General features: G+C 36.4%; 1 protein-coding gene across 2 annotated transcripts; it reads right to left on the reverse strand.

Moving 5' to 3' along the window:
* Window positions 1-885: 885 nt before the first annotated feature.
* On the reverse strand, window positions 886-20,144 carry LOC145230183 (uncharacterized). Of its 2 annotated transcripts, none has more exons than XM_080095567.1 (6): window positions 19,328-20,144; window positions 19,084-19,158; window positions 1,957-2,120; window positions 1,711-1,846; window positions 1,249-1,552; window positions 886-951 (listed from the first exon to the last, which is right to left on the reverse strand). In XM_080095567.1, the coding sequence occupies exons 2-6, from the start codon at window positions 19,151-19,153 to the stop codon at window positions 942-944; spliced, it is 684 nt and encodes a 227-aa protein (XP_079951693.1). In that variant the 5' UTR covers window positions 19,154-19,158; window positions 19,328-20,144; the 3' UTR covers window positions 886-941. The 2 variants fall into 2 exon arrangements, with proteins under 2 accessions (XP_079951693.1, XP_079951692.1); XM_080095566.1 differs by lacking the exons at window positions 886-951; window positions 1,249-1,552; window positions 1,711-1,846; window positions 1,957-2,120 and adding exons at window positions 17,812-17,920; window positions 18,053-18,356; window positions 18,482-18,617; window positions 18,728-18,891 and having other exon boundaries at window positions 19,328-19,888.
* Window positions 20,145-20,150: the final 6 nt, after the last annotated feature.

The raw sequence follows: 20,150 nt of genomic DNA on the forward strand, positions 1-20,150 counted from the left end.
AGTTTTGCGCTTTGCTACGCCCAAACATGACTTGCTTATCAAGTATTGCTGAGTACGCCAAATAAACCGTCCAGAAGCCGACAAACTGGTCCTACTAAAGCAAATTTTAACTTTATGATAATTTCACAAGTGAAGTTCCTATGATATAGGTCTCGTCAATAAGAGGGTTGTCACGTGTTCTGGTGCACCAATCACAGTAGAGCAATAAATGGCGCCATTTTACACAAACACATGTCGCATAATAATTTCTTCGGCTTTATATTAGCTTTTCAATTTTCTTTTTACAACCCTATTTCTATGCTGACAATATTTTTTTTCGCTGCAAATCTTTGTTTTAAAAATGACTTCGGCATAATTCGAGCGTTAAAACGTCACAAGTTTTTGACCCCCACAATGCAAATATTGTAATCGTTTATCACTTTCCGCTGTTTAGTAAATAACAATTTCGTACCTTTTTCGGTTGTTTATTTGGAAATCGAGATTTAAATGCTCGATAAGTAAGCCTTTTTTTCAAAAATAACACCAAGTCTTTAACGTGAGTTTTATTTGTTTGATGATTTAACTGCCAAAAAGCTGTTACCCTAACCGGGAGATTAAAAAACAAACAAAAAAACAGTGTGATTATAAAATGTGTTTGTGGACTTGTGTGTGCATCTAACAAACTTGCTCTCTTGACAATTTTATATCACCAAAACGTATTTTTCATTGGAAGATCGTTGTCTATGGCCTAATTTAAGTCTTGTAATTTGCTTCATGCTCGACCACTATACTAATCTTTCCCGTTTTCTTGCAGCAGCAAATATTAAACATACGAAGCAAGTGTTAATAGTTATGTGGTGTTTTATTTCAATCAAATATACAACACAAAATAATAAGACAAACGCCGACACTTTTGACGTTTGTGGAAGCAGGTGTAGATTATATCTTCATGTGCGTTGATATTAGTAGGTTCTGAAAATGGATAAATTCGTTAAAATCTTGAGAAAACGATTTGGACGAACTTTGTCAAGTGATGCAACAGGTAATAATTTTAACGTCTTGCAATGGCTAAGTTAAGAATAGGGACGTGTGATTCTAAATCCGGTTATTGATTGACGCTGATATATAGTTGAGGTACAAAGTCATGAAGCAACTAAATTAGGACAATGAGAGCGATGCTTTCACAATGGGCAACTTGGGAAGTTTGAGAAGCAAACTTTGTGACATTGAAATGTTATTGACAAAAATATTTTCTACAATTTTGCTTACGTGGTTTTCAAGACACGAATGCGGTAAACTTGATTGGCCCATCCGCCTCCTTCGCCGTCACTTCCGCAGTTGCTGCTGGATCCATATTTTTTGTAGGTCAGATCGGCGTCACGTGCTCCAGCGCACCAACCACCGGCTTGAAGTGCGATGACGTCATAGCCTCGCGCATGCGCAGCTTGAACACATTTGGCGATGGCGTCCTGGCGTGAGCCGTAACTTCCGTCCAGGACTGAGTCAAGTCCCTCAAGTGTTGGGATGGCACGATTTCCGGTGTCTCTCCAACAGCCGAGATTTTGAAGAGAAACTGAAAACCAAAATTTGATAATTTGTTGTTGCTCTTTGAGCAATTTAGTCAAACTAAATCATACGATTGTACAAGTAGTTTCTTTATAAAATAAATTGCCGTGGACTAAACGATTTTTTGCTTACAAATCTATTTACATAACTTCACCGAACAATCACCTTCAGAAATGGAGTCGATTTCGTAAACCTGATTGGCCCAACCACCACCTTCACCGTCAGCTGCACATGCACTGCTCCCACCATATTTACGGTAAGTAGCTCGGGCTGTGGATGAACTGGCGCACCAACCACCGGCCTAAAAGAATAGAATTTTTATGGAGTTTCCATTTGAATAGAATTTATGTGAAATTCTGATGAACGGATAAAAAAGGTGTTGTTTTTATAAATGACTTATAATAGCATTACCTGAACAGCAAATACGTCATCGCCGTGATTGTGAGCGACTCTGGCGCATTTTGCAATCGCGTTGGATCTTGAACCGTAGCTGCCATCAAGAATAGCATCTCCTTCTCTTGTAGGAATTGCTCTGTTCCCGGTGTCTCTCCAACATCCGAGATTGTTGTAAGTAACTGAACAAAAAAAAAATTTAAGCTTTTGCAAATTAATGACTTAAATAGCCTGAAATTAACCTACAAATCTTAAATCTAAGTTGTTGTTTTCTGGTACATGATTGCATAAACAACATTTTGCGTTTTTCTTCTCACTTTTAGTTTTCACACCACTTATCTTACCTGGGTAATACGTCACTGCGCTTGCAGCCCCAATAAAGGCACACGCGATGGTCAGAATGAAAATTTTCATCGTAACTGAAAAAAAGACAAATATAATAATAACCAAACCCTGTTTTTTAAATTGCGATCTGACACTGAACACAGCAGTGAAAATCTTTATGGTTGTTAGATGCTTACTTCGCATTCGTTTTCATGAAATGCAGCAACAATTTAGATTTCTTGCAAAAGTTGTTACCTTATGTAGACGGTCGACTTTTGACGATTTCTTGAAGGAAAGTTGATGTTGAGTCGATGACTTGAATGATTTATCTCAGCAAACCTTCTCTCTTTTATTCCAACAACTCGGTAGTTTCCTTCGGCGCCCCTGGCGCTGTTTTTTGCTTGTCATTTTGGGGAAGTTTTGATTTGTCCATTTTTTTGAAACTACAACGATCTCCATGACTCACTGGAAAGGCAGGGTTGTTTACGTCCACGGGTGTTTTCCACAGGCGATTCGCTGCAAAAAAAACGCTCGTGATTCCATGTGACGATTTGTATCTAAAGCATAAAAGTTGGCTTTATACATTTTTTATGGACGATGCTGAAAGAACTCTGTCAAAATCACCTTGGTGGTATTTTTTTTAGTTTTAAGCATTCAAAAATTTAAGTGTGGAACATTCCTACTATTGCTCTTAAATAGAATCCAAGAAGCCTCCTCACCTAGGCAGACCTTGCTTACAAAAAACTTTTGTCAAATAGATGTTGCAGCGTTGTCATAAATTAGAAAATAGATTATTTTGCAACAGAAACAAACAATTTGTATCTAATACGGGGCTGATTTTCGGTAAAATGTTATTTGAATAAACACACTTAACAAAAACATGGAAACGACCTAATTTAAGGTTTGTCTGTGATGCAACACGAAGGCATGTGCAAACAGATATAAAAAAATTACCGAAAATTTAAATACTCAAGCGGGCACTTTCATTTGTGCGCAAAGTTTGATGGACAAAGTCGGTTTGTTTTCTTTGAACGCAAAAACATCGTTTCATTTAAGTGGGTTCGTCTCTTAGCTTTGCTACGAATAAATTTGGTATTAAAGTTGAATACAAAGTCATGTTAATACTTCTTTTGGCAACACATAATGACAATAATTATGTGAAAACGTTTCTACAACAAGGTTGGTTAACCCCGATTTTTTGCAACTTCGTGTTAGGTTGTGGTGACAAACCGTTACGATAACAAAGAGCACAGCTCATTGGCGTAATAATAAAGCATTGTAACGTCACAACACGTTGGACTGTGCTTTCCCCACTTTTAGTAGCCATGTTGTTTTCGACCCTTCAACGGGTTAAGCGAGTTTAAAGGTCAAAATATTTTCGTCGTGCGATGTGACGCACCGCGTTTCCGAGAGTTTTAGCGTCAGATGACTTTCTCCTAACCTGTCCAAGCCTGTTCAACTGGGGTTCGGACAAGGTTTTAAACATTATAATGGGTTTGTTGTTACCGAAAGGAGTTGCGTGTTCATAACAAATACTTAAAGTAAGAACTGTTATTCAAATGTGCAAAAAAACTGGTAATACCCATGCTGGTTTCTGCTAAGTCTTCCACTGTGACGCTAGTCAGCTGTTTTCGTGCGTAATCACGCAAGCGTTCAGAAGACTACTTGAACTGTTATTTAGTGCTTTCTGTAAAATTAGAAACGCTGCAAGCTTCTAAAGCTCATTTCAACTCGGCTTGTCAAACCTAGCTTGTCGCTTTACGAATCTCTCAGGCAACTCATTTAAACCCAATAAGTTGCAACTTGTTTCAAATCAGACACCCCCTAACAAGTTAACTGTACTGTTATTTGTACATGAGAAAATAGATTAAGGTGTTTCTCATTGGCAATTTTTATTGAAATACACTTTGGTTGAGCAAATTTTCTTAAAGTGTTGACTTTACGAATCGTCACCTTTACACACTAAACCAGTGAAGCAAACAGTTGTAGTCGTGTTATAACATTGATACACACTTTTCACGTAAATTGGCTTGTTTTATAAAACAGAGAGGTTTCACACCAGTATTTATTGGTTTGTTTTATAAAACAGAGAGGTTCCACACCAGTATTTCGTCATGACGACCTATTACAACAGGGAATGTTTACACTTCAAAAAAGGAAATATTTCGCTGCAAAATTTTGGAAATTTCTCATGCCACACGAGTGTGCCGCGTGTAGCGGTCATGATATCGAGGCAGGCATGGCTACACGAGGCACACAGTTTGAGGATGCATTGGGTTAAGTTGAATTGATACATTGCAGTGATGTTTTGTTTTGCGCTTATCGTCTTTGCACACGACATCAATTTATAGAAAACAGTTGCACTATATAGTGTTAAGCTTGTATGTAGAAAATATTGCAATTCTGCACAAGCTCCAGCCGTTTCCTACCATGAATGCGAATTTTTTTTATTTTACTAAAGACGTCCACGGCAATTGTTGAAATGTCTGCAAAACAAAAGACGCAAGAAGTTTAGTTTTCCATCAAAACTTGGCAAAATAACAGTTTTTAACAAATCATTTTAAATTATTCTCAGCGATCGCTTTATGTGGCTGTCAGTCTGGTGGAAGCAAACCATGTCCCCAATCACGGTGTAGTAACAGCTTAAGAAGTCGAATGCTCGTCGTTTTGAGAGCAAGGTAAAATGGACGCACACATATCACGTAGTCCACTAACTAACACCATCACTGTTGTTTATCCCTTTTTTCCTGTTGGATTTCGACGATTGTGACGCTTATATGCGTGATTGGTGTTGCGTGACTTTTCTGTCGCATGACGATGCCCCTAAAAGAAGCGTCAGTGGCTTAAGTGATCATTTTAAGTGCACAAACCATTTTTTTGTTATATATCAGTGATTTATTTCAACAAATCTGTTTTTTCATCAACCGTTGCAGCATCACTAACAGATAATTTTTAAGTCACACTTTAAGAACATCTCTTTTCAGAAAATTAACAATTTCTTTAAGTTAAAGTGTGGCAATAAAACATTTTACTTATTCTCAGCAGAAAGTTTATCAACGCAAATAGTTCGTAATTTTTTCATCTGCAGTATTACACATTCTTCATCTGTATCATATATTTCAGATATACCTACAACTGTGGCTTGTTTCAACAAAATGAAAAATGTCCCTTTATTATTATATTTTCAACAGATTTATTTTACAGGCCACACATGTAGCATATAGAGTCATATCCCACACTTATGTGTATACTTGAGGTAAGATTGATGAGGTTCTTTCGTAAGCAAATCCGACCTACTGCAAACATTATGCCTCATTACCACTACGAGATTACCAGGTTGAGTGCCCTAAGATCGACTCTCATGTCACGATGTTTTGTGCAAATGAAGTGACACGAAACGTCAAGGTCTAGTACAGCGAATTTCAAACTTGGTCAGAGGTCCTTTAGGTGCCAATGAAGCAATTTTTGAAAGTTATTTTAATGTTGTTGTTTTTACATCCTGGCTGGTAATTGGGCGGGTTGCGTATGAAAGGGCCTAACGTTAATACGTTTTTAGGCGTTAACAGACCTTGTGGAACAAACAAAAACAATAGATTAACTGGATTAGAAAAATGTGTTTTCCTGCTTTGTTTTGGTTATCTTTTTTACAAATTTGAATAATTTGATAGTGTAATGTGTAATCCAATGGCAAATGTTTTGATTTTTAATTTGTAGATGCAAAACCTGAAACCACGTCGTCCTGACAAAAAAACAAGATACGTTTTGTGGAATAATGTTCTTTTTTGTTTTTACAGCTTGTTGTGAATTGTGTTTGATGTTTAGCAAACTAAATCCACTTATCTTTGTCGAAACCCTGAAAACTCGTAAAACACAACTCGTGGTAGGGTAAAAGAATTATTGGAGCGCAACCAAAATGGTGTGAGTGCTCGCATAACTAAACACCCACAATGTGCAAACCCAAACTATTTTTTGCATGCTTGGCCGACTAGACGTTTCAAATTGAATACATGTTTCAAAATGTAGAGGTAATTGTTATTTATTTGGTAACACACTTATGTTAATAAACTGAAATTAAAAATACGGAAAATACATAGATATATTTTCCACCCTAAAGCATGCATATAGCTCTAAAACAACTTGATGCTTGATAACGCAATGATTGTTTGTACAGGTACGATAATCAAACATACGTTCACATTCGCTAATTCCAAATCAGAATTACTGTCACAAAAATGCAAGAAAAATTACACATTGTATTTGCATACGGTCTACCTGCAATAATTATTTGGCATCGCCTGCATACAGTTGAAAAAATCAAGTGTAAATTGTGCAAACGGCATTGCTTGGTTTACAATTATGAATTTTAACTGACGGTATATATTGCATGTGTGCACGCCATTCAGTCAGTTTAAACGTTTCGTCATTGAACTATTTCAGTTTTTGTCTGGGTTATCCACAACATATTAAGAATGTTATCAGAGTTTTATACAATTACAAAGCCCAAAAGAATGTAATGAGGAAAACTACAAGATGAACAGAAGCAATTAAACCATTTGCACTGCTGCATCCAGTTCCATAAGTCAACCTGCAAAAAAAAGAGTTTCAGTTGGAAAAAGATATCTGATATGTTTTTTTGTTTTTTTGCTTTCATTTGGTGTGATGTCAACCGTACTCTAACTAGCTCTTTATTATTCAGTGTGGAACAGTACACCTCAATTTGCAATGCTTTGCGCAAACACTATTTTTGTTTAGGGCTAAACCAAACTAGGGTCTTTGTTGGACCTTCGAAACTTAAAACAAAGTTAAGCAAACCGCAAACGAGTTTTGAGTCTATTTACCCATCTCCCGTGTAGCCCTGTGGACAAGTACAAGATGCTCCCAGATCCGGCCCGGGGTAATCTTTACATATAGATTCGGCAACGCAGTTCGTACGAGTTTCTTCGCAATAGTCGGTGTCAGTGCAAATCGGAAAATCTGAGCATTAAGTGTAATTGAGATTGAAGTTAATTATGGGTGACTGTGATTTGAATTATATCTTACCTATTATGTTTGAAACTATGTATCCCGTCCTGCATTCACATGAATATCGGTTTCCTCTTCTGACACAAACTGAAGTATACTTATATATTGTCGCAAGCGTTGTCGTACGAATCACACAAACTCAAATCTGGGGAAGAAAATGGTTGCCCGCACATATTGTCACACTGTTAAATACATGATTTTTTTAAATACTGTTGCTTAGCAAACGGAAACGAACGACTATACCCTGAACAAACATTATTATTGATATGAAACATCGATTTTAAGTGAAAATAAATTCGCTTGGAATAAATAAGTAAAAATAAACCAGGATCTTACAGTGCTAAATACAGTCACAACAATCTTTCTGTTAAACATAAAACATACTTTGAATTCTGACGTCTCTGCTCGAATCACATTTATCGGCGAAACAATATTTTTGTGTCGTCTCATTATCGTACACTGACGTAATAATGTATGTGTAGTTGTGTCCTGGTAGTAATCCGCTTAGCGCCACCTGGTGACTGGTAGAAGTGTTGTAACAAGAATTTTCCAAAACCGTCAGAGGCACGGGAACCTTGACCGCCGCGATCGGCTGGACATAAAGATAATTCAAAATATAGTTTCTTGTTGGTTTTTACTTTTTGCAGGAGCTACAATGCCAATCATTACAGCTCCGTGAATTTTGAAGAAAAACTTATACTGTTTAAAGCGAATTTAACACCTACTCCGTATTCGATCGTTATGTTGACACCATCTAATGATCTAATCTCAACCGAAAATCCCTCAAGGTTATTTTCGTATGCTGGAAAAAGCCACGTGACCGTCAGTGTTGCAGTCCCGAATGTTAAGTTTGGTGACGTTATCTCGTTGACGATGTAAGGTTGTGCAAATATCGCGTCCAAAACATCTGAAATAAAAACACAACAAAAATGACAGCATAAAATTGCTTGAAGAAACTATGAATTTAACAGTTTGCAGTGATAAAGTCGTAAAAGCAGCTCCAGGCAACAACGTAATCAACTTACTGCAGCAATGGAGAAACTGATTTTGACCATCCTGTTCTAGCACTTGAAATAGTTTCAGCGCAGTCCACGTTGTCAGTGTTGTTTGCAAATGCATACTGACTTCCAACAAATTCTCTGAACAACATGTTGACAATATAAATTTACTTTCGGAGAAGTTTAATCACATGCTACAACGAATCAATGATAAAAAAATTAGTAGTTGAAAAAAAAAAACGATTTCAAATCAGACAAAGTTAAATGTTAGGCATTAAAAAGTAATTATGGTCGTACAGTTTTATGTAACACTGTACCTGTAGTAGACGAATAGTTCTGCTTGATATGTTTGCTGAAAATCCACGAGAAAAGTTGCAGAGCGAAGATACTGAATATGCGTTTACAAACATTGGGCAGATATGGTTTGACGGAAACATTGGGCAGATATGGTTTGACCGTCGGAAACATTGGGCAGATATGGTTTGATTTGTCGCAAACATTGGGCAGATATGGTTTGATTTTTCGACAATCAAAAATGCAACCCTACGCAACAGTATTTATTTGTTTTCTTAAACGCAAGCATTTGTAACTGCTAGAATAACTATATATTTCCAAACACATTTTATTGGTTGTTTCATATTACATTGTTTTTATTCAGGTAAAATGTTGTAGTTTTATACTACTGATGCATACAATCGGATTAAATTAAGTAAAAGTATGGATGAAAAATGCGTTATTAAAAAGTATTTTTTACTTTGCTGTATATGGAGTGAACATTTCGTTCTCGATCATATGAGCAGTTCCATTGCAAGTAGCTGCAAAAACTTCTTGGTAAACTGAACATGATGAGTCGCAGTAACATGAGGAATCAAACCGTCCACTCTGAAAACCACTACTATCGCATGGCGGATTGGCGGGCAAGTTAACACATTCCGATGCTCCGATCCAAATATGGGGTTCTCTGTTGGACAAAAAGTCAAAAAAATATTTGGCTAGTTATTCATAGGTCTTGATTCACGCATCTTAAATAACAAATGAATTGTAAACAAGGAAAAAATGGAAAAATAAAATTGTTTTGTTGTTAAAGTCTGTTTCCGTTTATTATTTTTTTCCTGTTGAAAGTCACTATACCGCCAAGAAAAGTAAACAAATTTACTCTACAAAAGCACAAACATTTATAACTTAAACATTCATAAATTGGTTTGTATCTTTACCTAACGCAATTTACATAATAATATACCAAATGGTTTCTTAAGATTTAGTTTCAAATGTATAAACTGTACAGCAAATTTAAGGTTATTTAACCCCACAAGATACAGCTAACATTTTTTAAGAAGAAATTCGAGTGGTTGTGAACGCATTGTTGTTGACCCCAATCGTTTCATGTTACTTTGGTTTGGTACCTGAAGAGCTGACGTTGTGGTATTTACTCGGTGGTTGAGACGACAAACTTACTGTGGCACGCAAGGTTGTATCGGTTGCAACGGAGGGAGACTGCTGTCGCTGGCTGAAGAAACTTTCAACAAAAATCCATCAATTCCATCTGCGAGAAAACGTAAACAAGCGAATGATGAACGAATGATACAAACTCATATTAAGTTAGTTTGTTTTTGTAAACTTCGGAATAAACAATCCAACGAAAATGCAAAAAAAACTTTTTGCAGTGTAAACATAACTGAGTTTTAAAAGTTTATCTTAAATTTACTAACCGTACAACAAATAAGTTAAAGTGTCATTTTACATTGTGAGTACCTGTGTTTTCGATGACCCACGAAACCTTTAGAAGAAGCTGACTTGTGTCATTTATTGCGGAACTTGCATCAAACTGCATTGACAACGATGCAATAGTGGAGTTGGAAATTTCTGTTGTTTCTGAAAGGATAGGAATTATTTTTGGAATAGTTTATTTATAGTAAATATTTTAAGTTTGTCCAAATTTAACAGTGTAATATGGTTGCAAGACTATTTTTTGCTCACCATTTCTGCAGGTTTGTTGGCAATCAACGCCGATCAAAGTTGCAAATATAAATGCAAGAATCAGTGATTTCATATGAATTAATTAAGTTCATCACCTCCGTTAATCTGTTTCAGTTTCTGTACATGGTATAATATCAAAAAAATAAATTGCTGTTTAAATTAATCATAGTACGTCAGGTGTATTGAATGTGTTATACTGAATCAAGCCGGTTTCCCTAACATTCCTATATTTTCTAGTCTGTGCCTTGCCATATGATGAATGCTTGGGTGACCGACTGATTCGGTATTACGCTTTTAATGAGCCTGGCGAACTACGATTTATCGATGAGTATGTCGTGATCGTTGGTCTGCGTGGACGCTTTAGGGCTGATCCCAGTATGAATATCTTCATCTTAGCTTTTTACTAAAAAGGCGTCTAATACAAATAATTTGATTTGCTAAATCCAAAGTTAATGAAGACTCTAGTACACATATTACAAAAAAAAACTTTATACATCAACATTTCCACTGTCAAGTAGCTTCGTAGTGAAGTGCGCTGCCTTTTTTGATTTTTTTTAACAGACTGATCTCAATGGGTACTGCACAGTAAAAGCTTACGTATGCAAAAAGTCACTGACCCAGAAATTGACTTTTGCGTGTGTGCCAATTCTGTGTTGAAACGAGACTTTTTTGCCAACAGCAATTGTTCGAGTGCATACAGTGTAACATTTTCTCTTATAAGACATTGAGCTTTTAGTTTGGGTCCTCATTTCTGCGCAAGAAAACTTTGGCATACCGATAAGCAGACAAAAAAATAACTTAGAGGTTATATTCATGGAATCGCGGGTTCAAACCCCATTCAAAACGTATTATGTTAAACAAAATCATGTGTCTTGAAATATAATTGCACAACTGTACCGGCAGGCCTATAAAAACTAAATTTAAATGAAACTTTTGATGACATTTTTATGGTAAATGTCGAATATAGATCGCCAATATAGATCTCCCAAAGAAAGAAAAAGGCACTGCAGACAATCATCATCAACAATAGGGCATAATGGCGTCATGCATTTCACCGAGCCAAAAAAGCTAAAATGCCGAACAAACAAATTTTATTTTTAATTACTAAAGTGCTTTATCCAATTGTTAGCGGAGGTTGAGTCATTTTTTTATAAACTTGACTCCTTTACCCTTTGCAAAAGAACTTTTTTCAAATGAGTCCGTATTTGTAAACTCTTATACCTGTAGTTTACGTAAGAATATAATTACAGACAGAGTTTTGTTCCATAAAAAACATTTTTGGGCAAATTTGGACAAGTGCTATGAGAATGGTTTTAACTCACTCATCCTTTGCATAAAGGTATCGTTCAGAGTTGATTTTGACAAGAATGTACCAAACTGCAATGATGCGAATCGTACGGTCAACGGAAAATTGCCAATTAGCTCGTTCGCTGAAATCTGTAACATTATTTGGCACAGAATGCATTTTACCCTCGCGAACCCACACGTGGATCTAAGTGGGTTAAAGTTTTCCCATCATGTGCATCAGTGAACAGGAACGAAATAAATCAACCAGCTTTACGTAGGGTTCTAATATGCGATGCTGTCAATAATAATCTCCAATATTTTTAACATCCGCTTGTGAGAACAAAAAGAAGTTCAATTGATTTTTTAACACCTGATGAAGTGAATTAAACGCGTTTGGTTAAGTTTTTTTTTTTTTTTTATTTACAAATTTATGTCTCAATATAATGCCCCAATCCAAGTACATCCCGCCAATTCCTTTAGCACATTTCATTGCTTTATTTGACAATGACAAAGCCTCTGAATTGCCAAAACAACACTTTTACCCTAGTAGGTATGAGGGCATGAACGTGTACCAGATGGGCTTTGTTAAATTTGCGGTAATATGAACTTTGCAAAAAAGGCCCGACTATAATGCTTTGCTTTAAATTTGTACATCTATTTCAAGTTAATACATTAATAGAATGCAGTAAAATAATTTGCTGTTTAAACCGGCGTATATCTAATGATCCGAATCGTGTGGCCAAAACCGAATTGCAGTGTTTGCTGAAATGTGATTCCTTATTTGGAAGCACAATACGCTTGGACACACACACATGGATCAAAGTGATTTAAACGTTACGCCCATCCTGTGCATCAATACACAGTATAAATAACCCCCTACATTGAACTATGGTAAATAAATGTTTGACGGAACTTATATATATGTCCACATTTGTAACATTCGTTCAAAGATTTTAAGATGAAAATTCGAACAATAGGAGTTATACGATTAAACAATAAAAATGGTTGTAAATGGTTGTTATACACCAACATTAGTCGCAAAGCATGTAAAGGCAGCGTAAGTATCAACCTGCAAAAGAAAAGCTTAAGGTTTTAAAATTGTGTTTTTTTCGTGTGGGGTAATGGGTTCAAGTTCTGCCTCATAAAAATTCGTACAAATCTTTCTACACAAATATTGCTTTATCAAGAATTTTTCAAACTTGTTGTGTTAGTGACCTCTTGGCTTACAAATAGTCTTTAACCCCTTTAAAGTAAAAACCAACACAAATTATGAAATTTACATTTAAAACAAATAAAATAATATAGATCAACAAGAATTTTTATATTCACGATTACAAGTGATAAAAAATAAAAATAGTATTATCTTAAAGTTGCTTATAAATCCTTCCAAAGTAAGGTTGAGTGCATGAGCGATTTACACCAAACCAGTAAACCCAACGTCTGTATCAAAGTACCGTTGTTTGTTACCAGTTCAGTGGGATCTTAAAGTTTACAAATGTCAAGTCTATATTTACGAACGACTATGCCCTGAATAGTTTGTTTTCGGATTTAAACTTAGTCCTAAATGAACAACTTACTAGGAATCCTGACAAATCTGCTCACTTCACAATCACCAGAGGAGCAGGACGTCTGTGGCATCTCATTGTCGTACTGTGACGTAACCGTATAAGTATAGTTATATCCCGGTAACAATCCGCTGAGCGACACCTGGTGGCCGTTTATGGTCTTACAACAAGGACGCTCGAGTTCGAAAAGAGATACCGAGATTTCTGTTGCGTAGATTGACTGGAAAAAGAATTAAAAAATAAATTTTCACCACCTTTACAGAACAGCTTTAAACAACTCCAAAACTTAAAACTTACTCCTTGTTCGATCATAATGTTGACGTCATCCAATGATCTTATTGTGACGACAAAATCATTAAGGTTTTTCTCAGAAGTTGGACGAAGCCACCAAACTGTGAGTGTGACAGTCCCGGATGTTAGGTTTGTTGACGTCATTTCATGGACTTTGTAAGGTTGAAGCAACGTCACTTCCAACAAGTCTGAATATGGCACAAGAAATTTTGAACCTAATTGGGTGTGTTCGGGTGTCCACTTTTTCTTTAGGACGACAAAGACTTAACGACCCCTTGAAGGCGTTATGCCGAATAAGTCGGCCGCCCAAGCATTGATTGGGCATAAAGCCTTCAATAGACGTGGCGTAATACGATTTATACGTGTGTGTACCGTGTTCGCTTGTATGAATGAACGCATTAGAGCTGATTCCAGTAATGCATATACATATATTAGCTAGTTGAATCGACAACTTCAAATTGGTTTTACCAAAACAAGGTGAATGTGAATGGTGTGGTGATCTTTGGGTTCTTGCAATAGAAATAGTTGCTGCGCAGTCCACGTTGTCAGTGTTCTTTGCAAATCCAAAATGACTCCCAACAAATTCTCTGCTCGACATGTTATAAAAGTTACATGACACAAGTGAATCACCGTTTCTTTCAAAATAAATTCTTGACAGCCTTTCAAGTCAAAAGTACATTCCAAAACGTGTAATACCAAAGGTAGTGCTATAAAAATTAGAATTTATTGTTTGCAATTTTTTTTGCCATGTACCTGTTATAGACATAAAGTTCTTCTTGATAAGTTCGCTGGAAATCCACGAGAAATGTTGCGGAGCGAAGGGACTTAAAGGTAAAGAAAAATGTTTGGTCATTTTTGCATGAATAAAGCGAAAAAATATGCATCATAAAACGAATATAAACATAATTAGACTTGTATTAAAATAGCCATTTACTTTGCTGTATGGAGTGAACATTTCATTTTCGATCATATCAGCAGCTCCATTCTCATTATTTGCAAAAACTTCTTGGTAAACTGAGCATGATGAATCGCAGTAACATGAGCTAGAGCAGCATGTACTTTGAACACCACTACTATTGCATGGTGGGTTTGCAGGCAAGTTAACACATTCCGGTCCTTCGATCCAAATGTGGGGTTCTCTATGAAACAAAATGGCAAACGTTAAAAGATTGTAAAGACTGATACGTATTAGTCTGCGAAAAATAAATTGTCAACAGCGAAAATCAATTACACATAAAGTTGTATCATTGTTCAATTTTTAATGCAAAGTTTTAGCTGTTTAAATGACACAACTAGCCAGTCTGACCGATTTTCCCAACTATGGCACATCAGTTCAAATGTGAAACCTTTATATACTTGTCCATATCTATACTAATCGCTAAATACATAAGAAAGGACTAAAACTTACTAAAAGTACACAATGATTCTATAGCAACTTTACAGCATATAGATGCCAATCAACGCGTTTATTCTTAAAACAAATTCGAGTTGCTGCAAACACATCATTGTATATAAAATCTTTTCATGTTATTGCCGTGTGGACTGGTTTGGAAAAGTTGACGTTGCGGTATTAACTCGTGGTTGACACGGCTAACTTACTGTGGCACGCAAGGTTGTATCGGTTGCAACGGAGGGAGACTGCTATTGCCTGTTGGAGAAACTTTCAACAAAAATCCATCAATTCCAGCTGCGAAGAATACAAAAAGTTATGTGTACACTTGGTGTGTTTTATAGTACATAAAAAATACGTTTGCGATGTTAAAATAAAAAGAGATTCAACCTGTATTTTCTACTTCCCACGAAACTTGAAGGCGAAGTGTTTGAAGATCATCCAGTGATGAACTCGCATCAAAAGTCATCGAGATTGTATCTGAGGTTTGTTTAAAGCAAATATACCTTGAAAGCAAATAAATCTTTAAAATAAATACGAAACGTTGTTTTAGAGTAAAATGACTACGAATAACTGAAATAATAATTGGTTGGATGTTACTTTGTAAAATACTATTTAGTCCAAAATTTATGTTTTTAGCACAAAACTTACTCGGAATCCTGACAATTCTGGTCACGTCACAATCACCAGAGGAGCAATACGATTGTGACGTGACATTGTCGTACTGTGACGTAACCGTATAAGTATAGTTATGTCCCGGTAACAATCCGCTTAGTGCCACCTGGTGGCCGTTCATGGTGTTGTAACAAGGACTTTCAAGTTCGGAAAGAGAAACCGAAATTTCTGTTCTTTCGATTGGCTGGAAAAGGTATTAAAAAATTGAAGCGGAAACTAGGTACAAAGAATAGCTTTAAACAACTCTAAAACTTACTCCTTGTTCGATCATAACGTTGACGTCATCCAATGATCTTATTGTGACGATGAAACCATTGAGGTTTGTCTCGGAAGTTGGACGAAGCCACCGAATTGTGAGTGTGACAGTCCCGGATGTTAGATTTGGAGACGTCAGCTCATGGACTTTGTAGGGTTGGTGCAACGTCACACCCAACAAATCTGAAAATAGGACAATAAAATTAAAGCAATTAATTCGGTGGGCTTGGTTGTAAATGTTCAATCATAGTGCGGTCGGTTGAAGGCGTTTTATCGAATAAAGTCGGTCTTTGGCTAAGGTATCTTTATTCGGTATAAAGCCTTCAATACGATTTATATTTGTGTTCAGTAATGCACGTATATTAGCTAATTCATTTGGTAGCTTTGAAATATTTACAACAACAAGGTGAAGGTGAAATGTCTGTGGATCTTTCGGGGTGAAATTAAAACAATAAAGTTACGCCAAAATAAACAGAAATTTTTTGTTTCGATTCAGTGGTTTAACAATGTACAACGTCAACTTACAACAACAAGATGACACACCCACGGGTGGATGTGGCCATCTTGGAGAAATAGTAAAAATAGATGCTGCGCAGTCCGCGTTGTCGATGAACAAATTCTCTGCACGACATGTCACAAAAATGAACTGAGTTTGTCAAAAGTAAAATCACCAAATTTTTCTCCTAATAAACTCTTAAAAGCTTACTTTTTTAATTGTAAAGTTTACTCCTATACATTTAAAGCCAAAGATAGTGTTATATACACTAAAATTTGTTGTCAACCGATTCTATATTTCACGGTGTACCTGTAATAGACGTAAAGTATGAAGTGAAAATTTCCTTTTCGATCATATGAGCAGTTCCATTGCAAGTAGCTGCAAACACTTGTTGGTAAACTGAACATGATGAGTCGCAGTAACATGAGGAGGCATCACCTCTACCTCGAACACCACTACTAGCACATGGCGGATTCGCGGACAAACTAGCGCACTCCGGTCCTCCGATCCAAATATGGGGTTCTCTAAGGGGCAAAATGTCAATTTTGGTGGGTAAAAACGGATGGTACTAACAACAACGAATAAACAACCACTTGACAGTTGATCACCAATAAAGCGAAATGAAACATCACATTCCAAAAACTTAAAAAAAGACTTATTATTGGAACTTTCATCTCTCTAATAAAGCAAATAAGCAATTTTTTGCATACCAGTCGCCTTTGCTATAAAAAACACTTTAGAAAACGACAAAAATTTGTTGGGCCTTATTACCAGCAATGGCTGACAAACAAAACCCTAATAAAATTCATTTGAGGTAATTCTTTTTTTCAGATTGGATAACGCTCCAATTGAGCTAAAATGACCACTTTCTGATATATCCTAATAAGATTTCATTTCGACAACAAAACCTTTTTATTTTTGTAACAAAATTTTTTTTTTAAATAATAAAAAGCTGTAAAAAAACACTTTTGAATTTGGATTGGTCGTAGAAACTAATACACAGAACTTGCAGGTCCAAAACTTTTCAAATCATTGTAAGTTTGAATAAATCTAAAAATTATATCGAAACGGAAACATTTTTGCATGTATACCAAAAAATATGAGTAGTGGGCCTTATTACCTTCCGGGCCTATATACCTTCAGGTACCTTAATTGCCAAAACTGTTGCAAATATTTCATGTCACTAAAGGCTCTGGTCACGTGTTCTGGTGCACCAATCACAACGCAGCAATACGAGACTTTGCTAACATGTTTTTTCGACTCAGCATTCAAATTCGAGCACTGTTTATTTGTACTCATTTGACCCCGAAGTATTGGCTTACCATACATTTAGTTACGGCTTACGATTCATATAATTATGTGTCAACATTAGTACTTCATTTGCGAATTGTTTGTTAGGACCTGCAGGTAGATCTAACCAAACTGACTTTCTCTTTACACATTTTCACCAAACATGTCCTGCCTGGGAAATCATGTTTGTGGCTTGGTTCAAATATTTACATGACTTAATGCGACCACCTCTGTAGTTTGTCCAGTTTTCTTATACAGCTGCATAAATTTGAAGCCGCAAATAGCTATGGAAGTTATAACAAATATAATGCGTTTGTGTTTTATTTTTGATGAAATATACATAAACCGAAAACAGACACTTTGGACGTCTCTGAAAGCAGTGTTGATTTTTACTTCTTTGTATTAGTAGGTTCTGAAAAAATATAGATTTTATTTACTTGTGGCGATGGTAAGGTTAAAACGATATTGTTTCACAACATGCAACTTTAATTGGATAACGAACACTGAAATAATACTGACACTAATATTTCCTTGTTGTACTTACGTAGTTTTCAAGACACGAATGCGGTAAACTTGATTGGCCGCGAAACCTCCTTCACCGTCATTTCCACAGTTGGTGCTAGCTCCATATTGTTTGTAAGTCAGATCGGCGTCACGTGCTCCAGCGCACCAACCACCGTTTTGTAATGCAAAGACTTCATAGCCTCGCGCATGCGCAGCTTGCACACATTTGGCGATGGCGTCCTGGCGTGAGACGTAACTTCCGTCCAGGACTGGGTCGAGTCCTTCAAGTGTCGGAATGGCACGATTTACTGTGTCTACCCAACAGCTGAGATTTTGAAGAGAGACTAAAAATCAAAATAAGTTGTTGATTGTTTCAATTTGATGTAAACAATGTTTTTTTATTCTGGTATAGTTAAACGATTTTTTCGCCGTTGAAATGTTTTTTGCTTTTTCACCCATAACTTCTTACCTTCTGAAATGGAGTCGATTTCGTAAACCTGATTGGCCCCAGCACCACCCTCACCGTCAGCCCCACATGCGCTGCTCCCACCATATTTACGGTAAGTAGCTCGGGCTGTGGATGAACTGGCGCACCAACCACCGGCCTAAAAGAATAGAATTTTTATGGAGCTTCTATTCGAATAGAATTTATGTGAAATTCTGATGAACGGATAAAAAAGGTGTTGTTTTTATAAATGACTTATAATAGCATTACCTGAACAGCAAATACGTCATCGCCGTGGTTGTGAGCGACTCTGGCGCATTTTGCAATCGCGTGGGATCTTGATCCGTAGCTGCCATCAAGAATAGCATCTCCTTCTCTCGTAGGAATTGCTCTCGTCACGGTGTCTCCCCAACATCCGAGATTGTTGTAAGTAACTATACGAGAAAATTTTGTTTGTGGCAAAGTTGTAAATCCAAGACTTTAAATTGGTCGTTAATTTGTTGATTTTAAAGACATATTTACTCGCATTGGAATTGTTAGTTGAATACGCGCAAAACAAGTTTAACAATTTTGCGTTTACGATTGCAACAACTTTGCACTTTTGGTTGAAACACTAGCCATCTCACCTGGATAATACGTCACTGCGCTTGCAGCCCCTATAAAAGCACACGCGATGGTCAGAATGAAAATCTTCATCTTAACTAAAACAAAACAAAGATATGTGAATAAACAAACTTTGATTTTTAAATAACAACAATCATATTTAACACCGTCGAAATTGTATGCTGTTGCATTTGGGTTTTAGCGTTGACTTTAAAATAACTTTGTTGAAATTCAGTAATGATTAAATTTATTGTAGAAAAATGTTACCTTGTGTAGACAGTCGACTTCTGACGATATCTCAAAGGAAAGTTGTTGTTGAGTCGATGAAACTGATGATTTTCCTCGACAAACCTCCACTCTTTTATACCAGTAACTCGGTAATTTCCGTCGGTGCCCCAGGCTACTTTTCTTGCTTGCAATGCAGTGGTTTTGACTCACTCGTCTAGTCGAGTTGTTGAAGACCAGAGGTGTTTTTCCTCTGGCAATTCTCAGTGGTTTTCGATGAAAAGTCATATAAGTGGTGGTGCGATAAACGTGACAATAAACACTGTCAAAATCACCATGGTGGCGTTTTTGTCAGTTTCGTAAAAGCAAAAAGAATATTGTGGGAAATTCCAACCTTTGCCCAAAACCAAACTGCAGTTTATTTGCCTGCCAAGCTGTTCGCCACAAAAAAGTTCGATAACTTATTGCTGCGAATAAGTCTATTTGCAATGTAAAAAATGTTGTAGTGTAAAGGTATGCTGTTCGGCTTAAAGTACAATGTTACATGATCAACAAAACTTAGCAAAACACATCATAAAAAACGTTCAAGTATTTAACTGTGATGCAAATGTCCGAGCAGGACATACAAATGCAGCAAGTCTTGTTAATACTCGAATTTTTTTACAACACTATATTGCCATCTTAATTTAAATAACTCGAAGATGACAATAGTTGTATGAAATCGTTTCAACAAAACACAACTTTGTACATTTTTACAGCAGTAGTGACAAATTCTCAGAGTTAGAATGTCAAGGCATGTTATCGCAGTGGCAATACACCACAACGTTACAACTCAACGAACTGTGATTTTCTGCATTTGTAGTCA

Source organism: Phallusia mammillata, chromosome 5 (genome assembly GCF_965637545.1).
Source record: "Phallusia mammillata chromosome 5, kaPhaMamm4.hap1.1, whole genome shotgun sequence".
NCBI lineage: Eukaryota > Metazoa > Chordata > Ascidiacea > Phlebobranchia > Ascidiidae > Phallusia > Phallusia mammillata.